At 31.6% G+C, this 19,128-nt stretch overlaps 1 protein-coding gene across 3 annotated transcripts; it reads left to right on the forward strand.

Moving 5' to 3' along the window:
• Nucleotides 1-28: 28 nt before the first annotated feature.
• Nucleotides 29-14,092, forward strand: LOC123711886 (high mobility group protein B2-like). 3 transcript variants are annotated; one of them, XM_045664736.1, is made up of 6 exons: nt 29-280; nt 3,798-4,322; nt 4,738-4,950; nt 7,362-7,522; nt 8,762-8,936; nt 13,633-14,090. In XM_045664736.1, exons 2-6 carry the CDS (start codon nt 3,918-3,920, stop codon nt 13,744-13,746), a joined length of 1,068 nt encoding a protein of 355 aa, XP_045520692.1. In that variant the 5' UTR covers nt 29-280; nt 3,798-3,917; the 3' UTR covers nt 13,747-14,090. The 3 variants fall into 3 exon arrangements, with proteins under 3 accessions (XP_045520692.1, XP_045520690.1, XP_045520691.1); XM_045664734.1 differs by lacking the exon at nt 29-280 and adding an exon at nt 1,858-2,169 and having other exon boundaries at nt 13,633-14,092; XM_045664735.1 differs by lacking the exon at nt 29-280 and adding an exon at nt 3,647-3,693 and having other exon boundaries at nt 13,633-14,091.
• Nucleotides 14,093-19,128: the final 5,036 nt, after the last annotated feature.

The raw sequence follows: 19,128 nt of genomic DNA on the forward strand, positions 1-19,128 counted from the left end.
AAAAATCCACACAAATGTTTCTTGTCGTGTTAGTGTGAGTGCATTTCTATTCCTATGCATCAATACGTACTTATAGTTACGTATAAACAAAAAATAAAGCCGAAGCTCTCTCTATGATTGGTTGGAAAATGGCGCGATTTTTAAATTACACCAATCAGTTAGTTTTACTAATGACATCGACTATTCATGTTTTCGTTACGATGTACGGCACAAAGTTCCCTACGTAATAAGCGCTGAAATCGTGTGATCGTTTTTAATAATAAATATTAAATTGCAGTCGGTAAGTTAAATAATATTTCAATTTATTATATGTATTGTTTAATTCAACTAAGGCTTTATGAAATAGCTATTTGTGTCCTTAGCTATGACCTATGCGATTAGAAGATATAATTTTTGTGAAGATATTTTTAGTTTTACATTCTAATTTTGTAAGCAAATGGCTGCCGAATGCTGCGACGAAGTAGTATTTAGACTTTACAGTTTGCACTATACTTTATATACATATGTACATAAACGCGAAGATTCTACCACCTTAAACCTAGAATAAAACCAATTATTAAAATAGGTAGTATTATTTATTTTATATAATATATCAACCTCAATATACTTTCTTGTTTGTAAAAAGTTTAACATTAATTACCTACCTGCCTACTTAAAATAATGCAGTAGGTCCGTTTTGTTCATGTTTATTATTTTTAAGTACATAATTTATGTTGTCAGTGTCTCATAAAATTATGTTATAAGATTTAAAGTAATGTTAGAACAACTCAAGTTGAGAATATATATTTTTATAATATAAATTACTGCCCACAATTTTTTAAACACAAAAATTCAAACCTACGATTTATTAGTTTAGGTCCATACCTTGTTTTTGTTCACAATATGTATACAACACGTCGTTTTATAAAATAAGGATATGTAAATTGTAATAAAAAACTGCTTCTTAATGAAAATAGGTATAGTTAAATTTTAATTGATACCAACTGAGTTCATGAATTTTTTTATATATTTGAAAAAGTTTAAAAATCTTTTATGTTTTTTTTAATATGTTGAATCTAGTAATTAAACCGTATAACTAGTTATTGCTACTTTTAAATAAAAACATCATTCATTTCGATTTATACAAACTTATGATTTTTATTTCTGTGCCAAGTTAACTGAAACGTATAATACAATATAATAGTATAATAAAGGTTCAGTTAAAATTCAATATTATAGAAAATGCAAATGTAATTTATTCATAAATTCTTTAATAACACATGTTTAAAAATAAAACGGGTAAAAGTATATTAAAAATGTAAACAAAGAATCTTTTGAATTCGAGGGCCGGGAGGTACTATAGGTACCTAATCGTCTTATTGACCGGTTGCTGGACGGGCTCGTTATCTCTTTAGGTATAGGCTGTCCTTTTCTTTGCCGTATCGAATATTTTTATGACGGCCGCTGCGCGTTGAGGGCGCCACTATATTCTAGTCGTAGCGTCTTGTTACGCGACGTTGCCAACTGTATTGACTTTAGTACGGAGACAAAACGTTACGTGCTCTAAGTGATCAAGGTACATAAAGCCGGCTTTCGTCGTTATAAACATTGCGAATCTCGCGTTATATCAAAGTTTATAGTTGTGTGATAATAAAAAAAACATGTGCCTGATCAAATTATTGTGAGTCTTTGTTATAAAATTATCGGAACAGTAGAATAAAACCAGTGGTGGTTTCTAGTAATCAAGTGGGGGTTTATGTTCAGTGTTAGTGTTATTGTACAAGTATAAGTGTCAATATGGATTGAGAGTTATTCAAACAAAATAATCATCAATTTGGAGGATAAAGAAACTGGTTAGCTAAAAGCGGGGATCTTGATATGGGGGATCGGGGAGCGACGGGGGGCGCTTGGGGTGCGCGCGACGATGCCTCGTGGTGGTCAGGAGGCGCAGGTGAAATACAGCACCAACAACAGATTAATGAAGACATAGCAAGAAGTACTGCGGCTGCTACTCACCAATTATACACATACAAAATGACTGGAGGCTTTTCAAACCCTAGCGGAGACAATCCCACACCTAATTTTGATTATCGATTAATAAATAATTCAAATACACGAGATGAATCGCCACAACAAACATGGTGGTACGCTTCAGGATCAGTTGAAAATCAACAGACTTCATCACCTACGGTAATAATTAGAAGTAATTGATATACCAACACCATTGAAATTAGACATTATTTTATAATACAAACTAATATTGTAATAATATTAATGTAACATTAAGAAGTGTTGACTACATTTTTAACAAAAATAAATGTTGTCTTAAACACCACGTGTATGCTACAGGCGATGTACGATTTCTTAATAATATGAGTAATATCACTTTCAATAACTACTTCCAAGGTTAAGGTATTTATAAAGTTCGGAGACTTGTTGAGATCAATGACCCTCCTACATAAGTTGAAATAACAGCTTTAAAGAAACATAGCCCTAATTTACTATAATATTAGCTATTCTTAACTAACAAATACATAATAATGTATGACGTCATATAACTTAATATTAGAAGAAATATCACATCACATAATCTATATAGTATTCAAAGCTCAAAGGATACAATACGCTGTAGTATTTACGTTTATAATACTGGTTAATTTATTCTGTGCCCTATAAGTATAAAAACAGGTTCTAGGATAGCTAGAATTTTATGGTCGAGTTAAATTCTCTGGTACAATGACATAAATTTATTTTACTCTATAAATTAAGGTGAAACGTAATTCTTAGAATACTATACCATTAACAAAATTCCAAGAATTTTAATGTTTAGTACATCATGATTGGAGGTTAAAAATGAATTGAACATTCTATGAAATAGATATAACTTTTTTTTTACAATTTGCTTCTAAAGACTAAAATTGGGATTTTCAAACAGTAAAGAAAATATTAATGGGGTGTTTGTTTCACTGGCCACTTCTGTGTGTTTTATCTCAGTCTTGGTTACGAAGCATTGAACCACCATGGTTAACACATTCAATAAAACCAAGATGTTAAAGGCATCCATTGCATTGCCACCCTGAAATGCTTGAACCGTTCATTTGGTAATTCATATAATACATATTTTAATATGATTAAATTAATGCGTATAATATATTAAAGTAAAAGTAGTTTTGAGGGTCGTGTCCTTGACTCGTAATGAACTATAAGTAATACGATAGTGCAACACTCGTTGCCGCGTGCTTACTATTCTTTGTTTGTTAACAATTTTTTCTGTATTATATTGAAATCAATAATATAGTACTGACTGGCATCATAAAAATTTACTTTTTTTTCTAATTACCTATTTAAATGCCCTTTATAAATAAAAAAACTGGTTAGCTAAACACTTTTACACATCGGTTCAATTATCATATCGATGTTTTAATACTTTTAATGCGATGAAACCGATTGGGTGTGGCCGATAACGTCGCGGGCTCTGATTTTTTCGATTATCTTGGTTACATAGTTGTATATTGCACATGTCAAACACAAAACAGAATATTTGATATTAAACAAAATAATTTAAGTTTCGAGTCTATAAAATGTACAGTCTGAGACACTTTAAAATATCTGATGTTCTTGTAAATTGTGAGTTTTGACAATGACAAATGAAGTAAGACCACTTGAAGTCAAAGAAATAATTACAACACAAAAATGGACCTCTATTATTTAGTGGTAATTTATAATTTATTATATACTATAAAATCGTCTTGTAGTAAATGTTTAGTATAAATTATAGTAAAAGCATCTTGGACTTAGATTTATTTATATTGTTTCAGTCTCAAAATCAGTCAACTTCTGATTCTGAACAAAGTAACCAACAAGCAAATGGTATTCAACAAAGCCATCAAGTATTACAACAACAGCAGCAGCAAGCTCAAAAAGATCAGCAAAGTCAAATGCAACAAAATCAGTTACAACAACAATTAGAACAACACCAGAACTTACAGCAAGCTATTCAGCAGGCTCAAAATTTACAACAATCATTACATCAGAACCAGCAACAGACATTGCAACAAATGTTGCAACAACAGCAACAACAACAATTGCAACAGCTCCAACAACAGCAGCAGCAGCAACAGCAACAACCACAACAGCAGATAAAAATTGAACAAAGCAACAATCAACAGAACATAATACAAGTGACACAAGCTCAAGCACAGGCTCTGGTTGCACAAGCTGCATTGCAACAGCAAGTAGTCCAAACATTGCAACAACAGCAGCAAAGCTTACAAGAACATTTACAGGCTGTCCAACAACAACAAATTCAAGCTGCTTTGCAAAGGCAGTCGGCGACACTGCAGGTAAATTTATAACAATATATGTGAATCCAGCGAACTTAATTCATATAAACTTGAACACTTTTTAAACCATATATAATTTTACAAATTAACATTTTCCTTTTAATAGTTTGGTAAAGATATTTGATATTAGTTCCATATACTGCTATACACTAAGTTCTAATATTATTGTAACTGTTACTTTTGCCGGAATTCCAAGTCTTTTCTGGTTACATACTCTCAATCTATACTAAAAATATCTACTAATTACAATAATATCTACACAAAAATGATGTCAATATTATATAATTTTAGGCATTGTCAAAATTAGAATTAAATAGTGTTGTATGATTGTATACAAGTGGTTTTCTTCAGCTTTGTACTTAATACACATAAGAATTTATATAAATAACCCAAAATAATTCTCTTTGTATTACAGGAATTGCAGCAACAAGCACAACAGCAGGCGTTGATCTCACAAAATACACCTAAAACCAGAATGCCGCGGTCAAAACCTCCAAACAAGCCAAGGGGCAGAATGACAGCATATGCTTTCTTTGTACAGTCATGCCGTGAGGAACACAAGAAAAAGTATCCTGATGAAAATGTTGTGTTCGCTGCATTCTCAAAGAAATGTGCTGAAAGGTGGAGTGTAAGTACTCTTGGAATCTTCCACTATGTAGTAATAATTTCAGTTCTCTACAGAATGGAGGCTTTGTCGTCCGATACTGTGCTTGTGTTTAAAGGGTTTGTTTAATATTCAAAAACTCCGTAGTTTAACGATATATATACCTCACACCAACTATTATCACATGTGTTTATAAACAGGTACTGGGGACAGTGAACACTAAAACAATTTATGTAGTGTAACTGTATTAAAAAATTTTGTGCACCAATACATATTATATAGCAAAGGTATCTGTTGTAACCGTCATGCTTCAGATACAAATATTAGACAGGTTCGGGCGGTCACCTACCTTTATAAAAAAATCATGAAACGCCATCTATATCAAGACATTACAATAGACAATTATAATAGAAGTTTACTAAATTTTAACAAGAAACAATAGTCAATGATTAAAAATATATGTCTGGTTGACTTATAAAATCCCAAAGAGGTTTACAATTCCATTTCAGCTTGGAGAGTATGTTCTCAATTACAAAGTGATTTTTAATTTATTTAATATACCATACAGCATTTAAGAATATATGTGACTGACTAAAATCACTGCGATGAGGCCATAAACATGCTAAGAAGGTAATTTCAACCACTAAGGATATATAGACCTTCTCCGCTAACCGCTCGAGCATATGAGTGTGAAGTATGGGGGCTCAAGGATGAGCAGCACCCTCCTTCCTCCATATATTTATAGTAGTATCTTTAATAAAAGATTTGTATGTAATTATTACCATATGCTTCAACGCAAAGTGTTAAGACTACCTACACATTCTATATCACAATCCCATATAAATGTAATAGTAAAATAAGATCAACATTAGTCTACAATATAGAACAGATGTTTACATACAAAAAAAAAATAACAAAAATATTTGATGCATCCAATGAGTCATGTGAAACTTCTTCTTTTACCAAATTATTTGATAGAAAATTAATTATGATTGTACGCATTATAATAGAATAAATTCTACAACTCAGTGAATGATGATTTTCTTTGTAATTTAAGTAGCTCAGGTTCTTATTTGACGAAATGCAAGTTGTAACTGGCAAAACCGGTGACCTAAAGGTCAGATCACAGGTCTAGGTGAATACTTGTAGACTAACCCTATTCATCAACATACTATAAGTGTCGAACAACTAATGACTGTTCTGTCTTTTTCTCTCCCGAATTGTTTTCGATTGTGTACACATGATATTGACTCCTATTTCTTTCGTACAAGGTGCAAAATGCAAGTACATAGTTTAGGGCTCTTCGATCCTATGATTCTGGGAGTACGACCACTGGCGTAGATCTGTTAGCGCATTATTAATATGGAGGTACTGTATTTCAAAGTCAAAGGCAAAATAACTATTCATATAAGTAAACAACGTCAGAAAAGAAATTAACTCTAAATTTACATTTACTACCAGTTCGCTAGTCAAGGGCGTAGAGCGGTCAAGAAGAACTGGCAAGAAGCTTTCCGCAAGTTTTGAGTCAAACAAATTGTTTCAACTGGAGCAAATCAATCCCAAGGATTACGATCATTTAAATATGCGTCAAATTTATAAACAGCTTTGTTGATTAATTTACTTTTAACGAGGGCTTTGCATTTATTAGCGATAATTCTCTGATTTCGCTTGGGAGTTTGTTGTAGTGGTTTATCTTCTGGAGCCTGGTTGGTCGTACGCTTATATTAGTTGTTTGCCAAATCATTCAAAATGTGGTTTATGGATATAAATAAGTTTTTTTATTCTATTCTTACTTACTGACAAACTTAACACATATACATGCGTTATTAGTAAGAAAAATTGTAAATACACACGAGCATTCAATTTAACTTCAATCCCTCACGTAGCCGGCAACTAAACTAATAAGGAATAAGACGCCTAAAGATAACTAAACATTATGAGTTAATTAATTCTAGTGTAGTATATATATATATATATATAGTATGTGCGTTATCTCGGTCACACGAACATAGACTCAAAACATTATAGAACGCTATTCATTAGAATTGTAGAAAATTAAGTCGACATAATAACTTTAGCCATAGCTATTGTATAAACTAGATTGTAATTCTAGTGAACTAGTAGTCACTCATAGTCAAAAATCATTTACATCTATCTAAAATCAAAACCGAATACGGTCGCAAAAATATAATATATTTCGGGGCGAATGTTTACAACAGCAACGTGAGATACGAGAAATACTATTGGACATGTTTTGTTAGATATATGCAATAGTAAATAACGACAAAGGCGTGTACATTTTAGTTATGTTTTTAATATTATTATTTTGTGTCATAGTAGTGATATGTAATATACATGATGGGAATTAACGAGAATTAAATCAATGAGAAATAACTTTAAACCTTTTTTGTTTATATTGTTTATATGATTTACAGACAATGTCAGAGAAAGAGAAGATGAGGTTCCACGAAATGGCGGACCAAGACAAGAAGAGATACGACTTGGAGATGAAGGACTACGTACCGCCGAAGTTTACGAAAGTGCGCGGGCGCAAGCGGCAACAACCGAAAGATCCAAACGCACCGAAGCGATCGCTGTGAGTTATGGTCACGAATCTTGTGAATTTAGACTTAATTTAAAGAGATTTTTATTCTGTGTTTTTTCATATTATAAAATATTTGTCTAGACGAATCCACTAAACTGATTTTGTTGTCCAGCCGAACAATACATGTTGCAATATTGAATTATTTATTTCGTTTCAAGTTAATCAAAAGTTAATTATATCAAATAAGTATAATAATAGGATCGTGTATATTCGTTAAAAATGATTTATATAATGTATGGTGAAGTTCTGTAGAGAGGCCTCTTAAAACGCCAACTTCATGTTCTAGACGTTCATAGCCTTTTGTAATCTAAGTTGCCATTGGCGGCGGTGTTACTTCAGATGAGACTCCATCACGTTTTTTTTTATATATTATACTCATCAGCTTAAGTAACCGTTAACTATAGAATATTTATTCATATTGATAGCTTACGTAAACTTATGAACGCCATTATTAAAAAGAAACTAAATTTACATCACTACATCCCAAGTCAAAGGTTACAGGGCGAGAACTGGCTTTGCGCCAGTCTTTTTAATCGCGAAGTTTTTTTAAGTCAATTGTAAGAAAAATAACTAACCTTAAAACATTAAAAAAGCATGATTCGTTAAAAGACAAAGTCCACGGGATATATTAATTATTTTAGGAACTTGACGTAATAATTTCGTAAGTACAATTTTTTAATTGGACTAGTTTTGCACAAGGGGTATACTTTTAATCGGATAATTTTGAAGTTAAGTAGCGAGCGGCTGATTTTACAACAAACTTCCAAGCGAATATGAAAATTATCATTTAATAAATTCAAAACTCTCGTTAAAGCCAAATGATCAATAAAGCGTTCTATAAATTTAACGATTATTGTGCTGATCCTTTATCCTTGGGATTAATTTGCTCCAGTTCAAACAACTTCTATGACTTAAAACTTGTCAGAGAGTTTCTTGCCAGTCTTTGCCGCTCTACGCCCTTGACTTGCGAACTTTAAATCGATTTAACATCTTTTCTGTTGACATTCATAAGTATACTTGATTACCTATATAAATGAAGTTATTTTGAGTTTGAAAAGGTTTTATAACTTACGAATGGCGCGTTTTTAGTATTGAAGCAATCATTACATCAAATTTTAATATAAAGTAACACTAAGCTGATCGCTTAGCATCAGCGGGCAGAATACATTACATTACACATAGTGAGACCAAACCAAAAGTCGGTGTTAAAACAATAAATGAATATTGCAGATCTGCGTTCTTCTGGTTCTGCAATGATGAAAGATCAAAGGTCAAGGCAAACAATCCAGAATACACGATGGGTGACATCGCAAAAGAGCTGGGCCGACGTTGGGCGGCAGCCGACTCCGATACTAAGACGAAGTATGAATCCTTAAGCGAGACGGACAAGGCCAGATATGATAGGGTGAGTTTGTAAAATAAAATGTGTCTTCAAATATAATACATATATCGGAGGAATATCGTCCCTCTATCGACATTGATATCGTTATTAGCAGGTTTATTGCGAGCACAAAAGACACAATTAACTATTGGTTCTTAACCTTAAAATAACACTTTAGCTTAAATTATAACCATCAGCGACATTGATATCGTTATTAAAAGACACGAATAACTATTGGTTTTTAACATTAAAATAACACTTCAGCTTAAATTATAACCATCAGCGACATTGATATCGTTATTAAAAGACACGAATAACTATTGGTTCTAACATTAAAATAACACTTTAGCTTAAATTATAACCATCAGCGACATTGATATCGTTATTAAAAGACACGAATAACTATTGGTTCTTAACATTAAAATAACACTTTAGCTTAAATTATAACCATCAGCGACATTGATATCGTTATTAAAAGACACGAATAACTATTGGTTCTTAACATTAAAATGACACTTTAGCTTAAATTATAACCATCAGCGACATTGATATCGTTATTAAAAGACACGAATAACTATTGGTTCTTAACATTAAAATGACACTTTAGCTTAAATTATAACCATCAGCGACATTGATATCGTTATTAAAAGACACGAATAACTATTGGTTCTTAACATTAAAATGACACTTTAGCTTAAATTATAACCATCAGCGACATTGATATCGTTATTAAAAGACATGAATAACTATTGGTTCTTAACATTAAAAGAACACTTCAGCTTATATTATAACCATCAGCGACATTGATATCGTTATTATCAGGTATATTGCGAGCACAAAAGACATGAATAACTATTGGTTCTTAACATTAAAAGAACACTTCAGCTTATATTATAACCATCAGCGACATTGATATCGTTATTATCAGGTATATTGCGAGCACAAAAGACATGAATAACTATTGGTTCTTAACATTAAAATAACACTTTAGCTTAAATTATAACCATCAGCGACATTGATATCGTTATTAAAAGACACGAATAACTATTGGTTCTTAACATTAAAATAACACTTTAGCTTAAATTATAACCATCAGCGACATTGATATCGTTATTAAAAGACACGAATAACTATTGGTTCTTAACATTAAAATGACACTTTAGCTTAAATTATAACCATCAGCGACATTGATATCGTTATTAAAAGACACGAATAACTATTGGTTCTTAACATTAAAATGACACTTTAGCTTAAATTATAACCATCAGCGACATTGATATCGTTATTAAAAGACATGAATAACTATTGGTTCTTAACATTAAAATAACACTTTAGCTTAAATTATAACCATCAGCGACATTGATATCGTTATTAAAAGACACGAATAACTATTGGTTCTTAACATTAAAATGACACTTTAGCTTAAATTATAACCATCAGCGACATTGATATCGTTATTAAAAGACACGAATAACTATTGGTTCTTAACATTAAAATGACACTTTAGCTTAAATTATAACCATCAGCGACATTGATATCGTTATTAAAAGACACGAATAACTATTGGTTCTTAACATTAAAAGAACACTTCAGCTTATATTATAACCATCAGCGACATTGATATCGTTATTAAAAGACACGAATAACTATTGGTTCTTAACATTAAAATGACACTTCAGCTTATATTATAACCATCAGCGACATTGATATCGTTATTAAAAGACACGAATAACTATTGGTTCTTAACATTAAAATAACACTTTAGCTTAAATTATAACCATCAGCGACATTGATATATCGTTATTAAAAGACACGAATAACTATTGGTTCTTAACATTAAAATAACACTTCAGCTTAAATTATAACCATCAGCGACATTGATATCGTTATTAAAAGACACGAATAACTATTGGTTCTAACATTAAAATAACACTTTAGCTTAAATTATAACCATCAGCGACATTGATATCGTTATTAAAAGACACGAATAACTATTGGTTCTTAACATTAAAATAACACTTTAGCTTAAATTATAACCATCAGCGACATTGATATCGTTATTAAAAGACACGAATAACTATTGGTTCTTAACATTAAAATGACACTTTAGCTTAAATTATAACCATCAGCGACATTGATATCGTTATTAAAAGACACGAATAACTATTGGTTCTTAACATTAAAATGACACTTTAGCTTAAATTATAACCATCAGCGACATTGATATCGTTATTAAAAGACACGAATAACTATTGGTTCTTAACATTAAAATAACACTTTAGCTTAAATTATAACCATCAGCGACATCGATATCGTTATTAAAAGACACGAATAACTATTGGTTCTTAACATTAAAATAACACTTTAGCTTAAATTATAACCATCAGCGACATTGATATCGTTATTAAAAGACACGAATAACTATTGGTTCTTAACATTAAAATGACACTTTAGCTTAAATTATAACCATCAGCGACATTGATATCGTTATTAAAAGACACGAATAACTATTGGTTCTTAACATTAAAATGACACTTTAGCTTAAATTATAACCATCAGCGACATTGATATCGTTATTAAAAGACACGAATAACTATTGGTTCTTAACATTAAAATGACACTTTAGCTTAAATTATAACCATCAGCGACATTGATATCGTTATTAAAAGACACGAATAACTATTGGTTCTTAACATTAAAATGACACTTTAGCTTAAATTATAACCATCAGCGACATTGATATCGTTATTAAAAGACACGAATAACTATTGGTTCTTAACATTAAAATGACACTTCAGCTTATATTATAACCATCAGCGACATTGATATCGTTATTAAAAGACACGAATAACTATTGGTTCTTAACATTAAAATAACACTTTAGCTTAAATTATAACCATCAGCGACATTGATATCGTTATTAAAAGACACGAATAACTATTGGTTCTTAACATTAAAATGACACTTTAGCTTAAATTATAACCATCAGCGACATTGATATCGTTATTAAAAGACACGAATAACTATTGGTTCTTAACATTAAAATGACACTTTAGCTTAAATTATAACCATCAGCGACATTGATATCGTTATTAAAAGACACGAATAACTATTGGTTCTTAACATTAAAATGACACTTTAGCTTAAATTATAACCATCAGCGACATTGATATCGTTATTAAAAGACACGAATAACTATTGGTTCTTAACATTAAAATGACACTTCAGCTTATATTATAACCATCAGCGACATTGATATCGTTATTAAAAGACACGAATAACTATTGGTTCTTAACATTAAAATAACACTTTAGCTTAAATTATAACCATCAGCGACATTGATATCGTTATTAAAAGACACGAATAACTATTGGTTTTTAACATTAAAATAACACTTCAGCTTAAATTATAACCATCAGCGACATTGATATCGTTATTAAAAGACACGAATAACTATTGGTTCTAACATTAAAATAACACTTTAGCTTAAATTATAACCATCAGCGACATTGATATCGTTATTAAAAGACACGAATAACTATTGGTTCTTAACATTAAAATAACACTTTAGCTTAAATTATAACCATCAGCGACATTGATATCGTTATTAAAAGACACGAATAACTATTGGTTCTTAACATTAAAATGACACTTTAGCTTTAGCTTAAATTACAACGATCAGCCAGCACCACGTTGAGGGTCTCACTTTTAATCACAATCTCGTAGTGGCTCCAAATCCTCAACACCACAGCGTTTTACTAAGTATTCAGTAATCAGAATTATTCTGCGTTTCATGTAAGCTCTCCCAAAAGTCAAGACGACCCCACTCGAGATATTGGCTCTGCTCTGATTGTTTGTAACAATATACGTACTTTATTTTCGATAAGTAATATTTCCAAACTATAAAACATTTGAATAATAACAAAACAAATCAAATTAGATTATGATACGTAATCTTAATGATCCATGAATGATATAGATTAACGGTCATTACATTCCCTGACATATAAATCATTTAACTAATTAAATATTTAATAGATAGACATATGAAGACTTTTTTGGATATGTCTTCAATAACACTGTAGGACATCACTTTACTATTTTTGTAAAGCCAGTTGTCCTCCTTTTGATTTAATTACGTTCAATTTTTTTTTATATTGTAATGTAACGAAGTGTTAATAAATAAATAAATATTTTGTCGTTAGTTTCCGCAGAGTACGCGATGGTTACTAATATTTTTTGTATTGATTTATGCACTTTAGTATATATTTTTGACGTCACAATGTATAAATAAACGCCGGCACGAAAAACCATGGCGCATTGTCCCGTTACGCTCATTGTACGCTTACGCTGCATCTATCTCTCTTCCACTCGAAGACTTAAGTATGCAATAATTTCATCAATGGTTTGTTATGACTTCACGTTAAATAGTTATTATTTCCTTACTAGTCTGGATGAGATCGCTCGTTAGCGAATAAGGCTAGTGCATCCCTAATAATTTATGTTACTTATTGTAAGTTAACGAAACGTTATCAAAATACTACAAGGCACAGTCGTTTTCAAATGTTATATTTTATAATTATATTATTCTGTTAAATAAATACATGCTAAAAAAATAGTATAATATATAATATTAAAAGACAGTTTATAACAACGAGTTTTTAACTTGGCGTTGTTGATTCTTTGTCAATTCATATTATAATGTCTCATTGCTTTTCAGGAAATGACAGCGTACAAAAAAGGTTCACTGGTCTTGGGTATTCAGCCGCAGCAGATTATGATCGAACCGGATGATGAAGAGGTTGAGTTCAATGGTGATGATGAGTACAAGTGAATTCAATATAAGTTCAAAATTCAATTAAATTAAGCGATGAGCGATGGCGTTTGAGTTGAAATTGCAGAAGATAAAAATTGCGCAGATTATTATACAGTGTAAACGTGTGTTAACTCGTTATAACATCTCTATAACTTGAAATAGGATTTGGATGCGCCAAAATAAATATAAAAATCGTAAAAATTGCGTAAAATTGCGTTGTTTGCGATTGAAAAGATCCAGAACTTAGAGAACCATATTAAGTTTATAGCAGGCTTAAACCTTCGAATCATCTGACTGTGCGCCAAAACACTTGCTTTTAGCACATTAGCCTTTCTTGAAGTAGGGTTTGGATGCGCCAAAATAAATATAAAAATTGCGGAAAATTGCGTTGTTTGCGATTGAAAAGATCCAGAACTTAGAGAACCATATTAAGTTTATAGCAGGCTTAAACCTTCGAATCATCTGACTGTGCGCCAAAACACTTGCTTTTAGCACATTAGCCTTTCTTGAAATAGGTTTTGGATGCGCCAAAATAAATATAAAAATTGCGGAAAATTGCGTTGTTTGCGATTGAAAAGATCAAGAACTTAGAGAACCATATTAAGTTTATAGCAGGCTTAAACCTTCGAATCATCTGGCTGTGCGCCAAAACACTTGCTTTTAGCACATTAGCCTTTCTTGAAGTAGGGTTTGGATGCGCCAAAATAAATGTAAAAATTGCGGAAAATTGTGTTGTTTGCCATTGAAAAGATCTAGAACTTAGAGAACCATATTAAGGTTATAGCAGGCTTAAACCTCCGAATCATCTGGCTGTGCGCCAAAACACTTGCTTTTAGCACATTAGCCTTTCTTGAAGTAGGGTTTGGATGCGCCAAAATAAATGTAAAAATTGCGGAAAATTGCGTTGTTTGCGATTGAAAAGATCCAGAACTTAGAGAACCATATTAAGGTTATAGCAGGCTTAAACCTCCGAATCTTCTGGCTGTGCGCCAAAACACTTGCTTTTAGCACATTAGCCTTTCTAAATTTATTACTATGAAACAAAATGAATATTTTAATTTAATAAATTTTCGATCCCCTAACAATCAAATTGAAAAGATCTAGAACTTAGGAAACAAGGAACAAATTACTTTGTAACCGACCGTTTTAAAAAATCTAAATTTTTACTCGATACTCCTGCGCAGCTGTTTTATTACTTTATACGACAAATCGAGCGGATTTCTTACGAATATTGCAATATTTTAGTGACGTCGTTTTTTTTCTAAGATTTTCGGTAGAGAAGCGCATGCGTTGTTAACTTGGAGTACTGAGAACGAACATATGTTTACGGTGATGCAGTGTTGCTAGTTCGAGTCGGTGTTGCAAGACGGAAAAAATATTTTTAAAATTAAATTTGTTGTTACCAGTTTACACTGTATAGTAAAATAAATTGACGCGTTTTGTTAAGACAGTTATGGTTAAGGACTTTAAATTATTTCAGATAATTACGATACAACTAAAAAACTTGTCTCGAATTTGCACAGAACATTATATCAATTCTGCAATACAGAGGTGGCAGCTAACTTAACTAGTGTTTGAGTGGCTTTTTGTATTTGTTTTTTTTTTTACTTCCCAAAACTGTACCTAGGTAGGTGTTCAAAATCTTTATTTCACGAATAAGTTACCCTACAAAATTTTATTATTTTTTGTTCAACCCAAACCATAGTGAGATCAATTAATTAGGGTTTTTGATAAATCTAAAAGAAATATTTGAAAAGTGGCGGGACTATGATCCTAAAATTAAGATTTTTATTGTTAATCTCTCAAAGTCAATAAAACTTATAAAGAACTCGAGTTGCACTATTTTAACTGAAATACTCCTCCATCTCTTTCCGTCAAATTGTCTTCACGCTGCGATGAAAAGAGAGAATCAGTTCAAACTGCAATTTAGGGCTTTACGTTAAGAAAATATCAACTCATAAAATTAAGTCTAGCTTTATTACACATAGCATTTTAATACATATTAAAAGTTTAATTTTGTCTTTGGTTTTTTTACATTTAAATACAACTCAAACATGTGATTTACACAGTATTGAAAAATTCCACGTTCCAAGCCACAACTTAGTCACTCGGAATGAAATAATGACTCGCTTTTATTACAAAAAATATTAAATTCTAAAGTTTTCAACTTTAAAATTGTAGATCTCATCTTACAGGTTTTGTTATAACAGTTCCATAAGGGAGCATTCAAGTATTACGTCACGCAAAATTTTGGAGATTCTTGACCCCGACATGAAACGCCGCTGTAACGTTTTCTGTACCCAATAGTAACACGTTTTGTGACCACACTCAATGACTCTTTATACCTAAAACTTGCCATTATGTGGTGTAAAGTACTGGAAAGTGGAAAATAATATTAACAATAATGCGTAATCAATTCCCGCAGCGCATCGTAACATTTTACAAGAGGATCCCCCCACCCCAAATTCGTTACGTAATACTTGAACTCTCCCCAAGCGTTTCGCGGTCATATTTAAAAACACGAATATGTCGCTCGAATATCAAACTATACAAGTTGTCAAAAACCTATATTACTTTGCACTAAGGGTACTGATAAACACTGAGAAGTTAACAATCTGTTTCGAAATTTCATAGAACTTAGAAAATAACTACCCGAACTTGCGCGTTTAATGCTTCACTAAATAAAACTCACCTTGAAAATACGATTTTTAAAATACAAACTGTGAGACAATGGTCCCATGCGTAATGCGTAATCGATTAGCCCCCCCCCCCCCCCTCAAAGTACGTAATACTTGAACGCTTCCTAATTAATTAGTTACATTTATATTTCCATGCCCCCGTATTTGTATGAAGACAGATATTGCAGGCTTACGTTATGTATGAATTTAAATTTCACGATTTTGTTTACACGACGAATACTCAATAGCCACTCAAATAACATTCATTCTTGAGAAAACATGTTTATATAAAGGTCCCGCATCTCTGGACAGGTCTTGTAACAAGTCAATTCCCTTCAATGTCAATCTACTGACGTTGCCATTAAGAACAGAATCTCAACTCAATGAAATATGATTTTTTCGATTTGTCGACTATTTTGAGTTTTTGTGGACTCATCTGCCATTAATGTTGTGAATACGTTAGATCGAAGTGGTCTCATTATGTAGTCTGTGGGGCAAGATAAGGCGAATATTTTTTTTTAAATTTTTACTCTATTTGTCACGTGTTCTATTTGATTGGGTTTGAAGGTTTAGAACTTTCAAGAAGCATCTTCATTTGTGATTATGTGATTTACTGACATACAGATGGGTAACAATTTAGTCGGACCCTTGACATATGACAGTTGACACTTGATAAATGTCTGTTCGAGTGTAAGAAAAACGTTTTTTGTGTTTTAAGTAGCGATGCATTGATACGCCGTTTTGCCGATACTTCGAAGGAACGTTTAGTGAATTTAAATTAAATTAAGCTAAAATATATCATGTTTGGATTCAGTTTTTAATTTTTACTAAACAATTATAACCAGTCACAAACTTTGTATAAGATAAAAGGTTTTGTTATTAAAACTAATAATTAAGAGCAATAATTACAATGAAATAAATAACTGTTAATAATTAAAATTAACATTGATAAGATTCAGAACAAGAACGTGTTTTTGGGAGGAAGTTGATTATAAATAAAATAATCCCTCAAATGCCACCGAACTCATTTCAATGCCATATAATAATGGATCGCAAAACATATTGCTTTGGAATTATTTTATTTTTAAAAATTTAATAGTATCGTTGTTGCTATTAAAATATCGCTGATACCGGTATCTGATGCATTCCTAGTTTTAAGCGCTGCGAATGTTCATCTTTCTCATCCTTATAAAGTTATAGAACCCTCGGATCAATTGTCGATTTCGTAATGATCAACATTTTTACGTCTAAATATACGTCCATGTGTCGTTCTAATAGTATTAATATTTCATTGATTTTTTATATATAATTTATGTATAAAGTTTGGTTTAAAGTATTAAAAATTGTTTGTATAGCACCTTAAACAACTGTGATATATACGAAAATTACACTTAAGGTGCTAGTTATGTTTTCGCATTATATTGCCTTGAGACGGAACTATAGCAATAGCTAGTTTTAGATTCGAATAGAGGATTCGAAGTCATTTAATTAAGCTACTTCTAAGCGACGGAATTTATTTTATTAAAACTGTAAATATTGTTTAGTTAAATTATTGGTTTAAGTAGAAATGTTAACCGGCGAACGTTAATTCGAAATATAATTTGAATTTCGAATTAACGGTTTGAGTACCATTTTTCGTATAGACAAATACTAGGTATATTTTTGCATACAAAAGCCTAGCGGCTCCACATACTTAGTACTTAAATGTGTACATACATTGTCCTAATGTTTTGTTGATCGATTATACGAAGTAAATGAATTATTGTTTTATTTAACTTAACCCTTACCAAAATTATATAAAGGTGTATTTAATTTTAACTAGATATAATAGTTATCAGCTAAGCTGATTTTCATAAATTCTGATACTCTAAGGGCCTTTATACGAGCGGCACGATGCCGACGGCAGAGCAACTGCGCTTGTCGGCGATAGCCGACGCATTGGCGGTAGTCGTCGACCTAAGTCGACGTTTGCAGTTGTTTGTGTTTGTAACAGTGTCCGCCATTTTGTCAGTTGACTGCAAATAGTTTCGGAGTGGGCACGCGTTTTGATTTTGTAAAATGATCTCCAATGACAGCATTGATGTTGAAATGCTTATTGTTGCAGTAAAGGAAAATGCTTCTATATGGAATTACAAACTACAAGAGTACAGTAATAAAATATGTATAACAATAACAATAAAACATACTAACTGTCACTCTAGTGAGTATAAGTACCGAATGTAATATTTTTTAATTGAGTTTTTTCGAAATGTCTCGCGGGCCGGATCATATCTTACAGCCATTGGTTGCCCATATACGCTCTAATTGGTATTGATCTTACTTTACTATATATATTCTAAAAGAAGAGATCCTAATAGTGAAGCGATTTTTTACATTTCATCTTATTTACATCTCTCATAGTATTAAGTAGATCAAAAATTCTTTCAAAATTCTTTATTTGTTCAGATATATGTACAATGTAATTCAGATTGAGGCCTCCCTAGTAAGTAAGAGACCTGTGACAGGAAAGCTTCGCTCTTCTTTAAATTTACAAAGTTTCATCAACCAACACAATTGCTTTAAAAAAATAAAATAAAAATATATGAATATATTATGATGACTATGTAATGTGTTTGTGAAAGACGAAACAAATGTGTGCGCGTGTTGCATGAAAAGATGGATTAAGGAAAAAAAATATATTAGAGGATTTAACAATGCTTCTGTTTTGTTGTAGTTGAGTATA

Source organism: Pieris brassicae, chromosome 7, assembly GCF_905147105.1.
Source record: "Pieris brassicae chromosome 7, ilPieBrab1.1, whole genome shotgun sequence".
NCBI lineage: Eukaryota > Metazoa > Arthropoda > Insecta > Lepidoptera > Pieridae > Pieris > Pieris brassicae.

Excerpts from the sequence above, each read along its gene's own strand:
- LOC123711886 (XM_045664734.1), top strand. The coding sequence starts at position 1,858 with ATGGGGGATCGGGGAGCGACGGGGGGCGCTTGGGGTGCGCGCGACGAT. Across the intron at positions 2,170-3,797 it reads AACAGACTTCATCACCTACG|TCTCAAAATCAGTCAACTTC; the intron begins GTAATAATTAGA and ends ATATTGTTTCAG. Across the intron at positions 8,937-13,632 it reads ACAAGGCCAGATATGATAGG|GAAATGACAGCGTACAAAAA; the intron begins GTGAGTTTGTAA and ends ATTGCTTTTCAG.